Source organism: Penaeus monodon, chromosome 19 (genome assembly GCF_015228065.2).
Source record: "Penaeus monodon isolate SGIC_2016 chromosome 19, NSTDA_Pmon_1, whole genome shotgun sequence".
Lineage (NCBI taxonomy): Eukaryota > Metazoa > Arthropoda > Malacostraca > Decapoda > Penaeidae > Penaeus > Penaeus monodon.
This window is the reverse complement of record NC_051404.1, coordinates 26,193,452-26,193,723: the sequence shown is the minus strand read 5'-3', so window position 1 is coordinate 26,193,723 and position 272 is coordinate 26,193,452. Positions and strand designations below refer to the sequence as shown.

At 33.8% G+C, this 272-nt stretch overlaps 1 protein-coding gene across 1 annotated transcript in view; it reads right to left on the bottom strand.

Moving 5' to 3' along the window:
* LOC119585141 (nose resistant to fluoxetine protein 6-like) overlaps positions 1-272 on the bottom strand; it is a gene marked incomplete at its 5' end in the record, with an annotated part of 59,800 nt that overhangs the window by 966 nt on the left and 58,562 nt on the right. The window contains 1 exon segment of the mRNA XM_037933770.1: positions 75-217. Within this exon segment, the coding sequence (XP_037789698.1) occupies positions 75-217 (143 nt within the window).

Below are 272 nucleotides of genomic sequence, written 5' to 3'. Positions count from 1 at the left end.
GTAAAATTATTTATGTATATTTCTAATGAATTTAATATAAAAACATCCAATATTTTTCTTCCACATTATCTTACCTTACTTATATAAGAAAATACGAAGTGTGTCCTGGCGGTAAACGTAATAGCACTCTGCATAGGAAGGGCGACAAGGTAAAGGCTATAGGTTAAGCGGCTCAAAGGCTGCCAAACAGGGTGGGAAAGAATTCCATCCACAAATCCTGTATTGGAATAGTCAAGGTACTTGTTAAGTAGATTAGTAAGAAAAAAAAAAGA